General features: G+C 51.2%; 1 protein-coding gene across 1 annotated transcript in view; it reads right to left on the bottom strand.

Moving 5' to 3' along the window:
* Nucleotides 1-3,145, bottom strand: part of CKM (creatine kinase, M-type) — a 12,977-nt gene that overhangs the window by 2,779 nt on the left and 7,053 nt on the right. The window contains exon 5 of the mRNA XM_045293037.1: nucleotides 739-910. Within this exon, the coding sequence (XP_045148972.1) occupies nucleotides 739-910 (172 nt within the window). The remainder of the gene's footprint in view (nucleotides 1-738; nucleotides 911-3,145) is intronic.

The raw sequence follows: 3,145 nt of genomic DNA, 5'->3' as shown, positions 1-3,145 counted from the left end.
TGGGTTTCTGAGACTGTCACACTTTACGGCAATACAAAGCCTCACCTTTCTCCCTCAGGGCGGCTGGTGGTTTTGAACTGCTGGCCTTGCAGTGAGCAGCCCAAGCTACCCACTACGCCACCAAGGCTCCTTCTGAGACTTCAAGGCCCCTCTAAACGAGATCAAAACTCGAACCCACTGTGACTCAGTCACCAATAAGACAGAGTAGCACTGCTCCCTTGGTTTCCCAAGACTGTCAATCTCTATAGGAGCAGACTGGCTCATCTTTCTCCTGCAGGGCAGCTGGTGGGTGAACCCCTCCCCCCCATTCTTGCCGTTAGAAGCCCGATTGATGCTTAAACCAAAGCAGCACCCCCCAAGAAACCCAAGAGCTGCCAGTCATTGTACCCCCATTTTACAGATGGGAAAACAGGCAAAGAATGGTGAGATAGCTCCCCACCACCCCTCGAAGAAGTCCTAGGTGGCAGAGCTGAGATTTCAACGCAGGGAAGCTGGTTCAGGTCCAAGGTCATAACTACCACTCCTCTTAGTCCACCTTTACCCCAAATGTGGTACACAGGCCACAGGGGCAAGGGGGCAGGGCAGAAAATGACATCATCGTTTTCTGCAGGACGTGGAAAGGGCATTTCAGGAGCTTGGTTTTGAAGGGAATGCTAAGGAGGATCGTGTTAGGACAAGGACAGGGAGAGACCGGAGGGGTACAGAAGGCCAAGGGGCAGGTCTGGGGAGCAAGCTCACCAGATGCCCCGGGCATCAGGCCAGTCTCGGGCCATGCCTGAGGCCAGCAGCAGCGGGGACACCGGCTTGTCGAACAGGAAGTGGTCGTCAATGAGTTGTTGTTGCTCCTGCTCAGTCATGCTCTTCAATGGATAGTACTTCCCCTTGAACTCGCCTGTCAGGCTGTTGAGGGCTGAGGGGCAGCACCAAGGGGTGGTCAGCCGCTGCCCCACCTCAGCAGAGCTGTGGACACCCAGCCACCGCCCCCCACCCCCACTGCCGCCCCAACTAGACCTAGATCTCACGGAGGTCCCTAAACACTGCCTCTAAAGCCAAACTGGTGATGTCTCCCTGCAGCCTTTCCCTGCTCTGTCTGCCCAGGACCCAGAACAGCCACACACTGCCTGCTTCTCCCCGGCCTGTCAGTCACCCTTTTATCCAGGCCACCTGAAGACCAGGGCTCCTCCAGAGAGCGGGGGACAATCTCCAGAACGCTGGTGGCCATCCGCCTAAATCCCTCCCTGGTAAACCATTTGTACACATGCACGTGTGTGATAAATAGATGTACATGGATGAGTTGTGTTTGTGTCTATTTGTGAACATTTGGCTGCTAACCACAAGTTCAGCAGTTTGGAAAAACCGCCAGCCCCTCTGAGGGAGAAAGACGAGTCGCATGAAGAGTTATAGTCTGGGAAACCCACAGGGGTAGTTCTACCCTGTCCTAGACGGTCACTACAAGTCAGCATCAACTCCAGGGCAGTGAGATTTAAACAAATCTATTTCGATCTAAAAGTATATTACATATTATAATGGTTTTGTGTCCATGCTATATTACCTTGTAATTTGATTTAAATAGTTCCTATTTAAATGGATGTGTTCTTATAGCATCATGATTGATGTGCATGGTATATTGCATTATGATATGTTCTATCACTCACCACAACCATTGGGTTGATCCCAACTCCTGGCTGTCCTCTAGGACAGGATAGAGCCGCCCCTGTGGGTTTCTGAAGCTGTCCGTCTTTACAGGAACAGAAAACCTTATCTTTCTCCAGGGAAGCACTGTGGGTTCAGAACTGCCAACCTTGTCATTAGCAGCCCAACTACGCCTAACCCCCTACACCGCCAGCTTATCATGTCAGCGATGACACATGTTCTTGTGATAGTATTAAAATGAAACCATGAAGAAACAGCCCTACTGCCCACAAACTGCTTCCAAACTCATCTGGGAACAGAATCCTCCATCTTTCTCCCACCAACCAGGTGATGGGTTTGAACCACCAACCTGTGGTTCATCGTCTGAGGTTAACCTGACAGTGCCACCGTTAAATGCAGGCTCAACAACCAAACTCACTGCCACAGAGTCGATTCTGACTCATAGCCACCCCATAGGACAGGGTCGCACTGCCCCTGGGGGGGCTCTTGAGGGTGTAACTCTTTATGAGAACAGAAAGCTTCCTCTCTCTCCGGCACCACTATATAAAGTGTATCAAAAAGCAAAGGTAATAAAGACTCAAAACTATCACTTTCTACTTACATCTCTTCTACTCTGTGTTCCTGGAGTGATTTTCATCTGCTCTGGGTGGTTACTCTGCCTTCTAGGGCCGCTATGAGCTGAGGTGAGTTGACTATTCTCTATGATGGAGATCCTACATCATGATGTAACTAGAACGTCTTGTTTCTTCCCATCTCTGTCTGAGATTATATCATCGCCTGAAACTGGCCACAGTAGAAGAATTTACACCACAGGAATTGGCTATCACTATAGATCAGAGTTGTTGCGTTTGTTATTTTTAAAGAAAGAGCCAGGCACATCACAAACCAGGATGCCACTCTCCAAAAACCCTGACTGTCCTCCACAAAATACGCCCACCTTCTGTACCCTTCCTGGTCCCTGTCCTTCCTACCTTTGGGGGACCCCTGTAATTGCCTCTGCTTGCTCCTCCACAGACTGCCCCCCACCCAACAGCTGGGAGGATCCATCTCATCTAGCCTTGCTTCACTCAGAGTCAAAGCCGAAGCCCACAAGGGCCCTCTCAAACCCCCCACCCTCTCCGCCTCACCCACTGTGCTCCGGGCACACGAATCTCCTTGCTGTCCCTCCATCACACAATCCCACCTCAGGGCCTTTGCACGTGCTGTTCCACCTGTCTGGAGCTCTTCTCAAAGTAGGCTCCTTGGTGTCGATCAAGTCTAGCTCCTCTTTTCTATAGTGTAGTAGACTCCCCCTCCCCCGTTCTCTCCACACTCCCTGTTTCTGGCATCTTGGTCCCTTGGCGTTATCTTCTGTGTGTGTTGGTTTCTGTTTCCTCACACCCTGCCCACCCCACCCCCCACTGCAACCAGGCAGGGAGCTCTGTAAGAGCAGTGGCCTTGATGCGTATTCATCATAATGGCCCAAGTTCCCAACAGAGGGCTAGAATAACCA

Source organism: Echinops telfairi, unplaced genomic scaffold (assembly GCF_000313985.2).
Source record: "Echinops telfairi isolate 266 unplaced genomic scaffold, ASM31398v2 ScPeMD7_655;HRSCAF=1070, whole genome shotgun sequence".
Classification (NCBI taxonomy): domain Eukaryota; kingdom Metazoa; phylum Chordata; class Mammalia; order Afrosoricida; family Tenrecidae; genus Echinops; species Echinops telfairi.
Note: the sequence above shows the minus strand (reverse complement) of the source record. Positions and strands in the feature narration are given on the sequence as shown.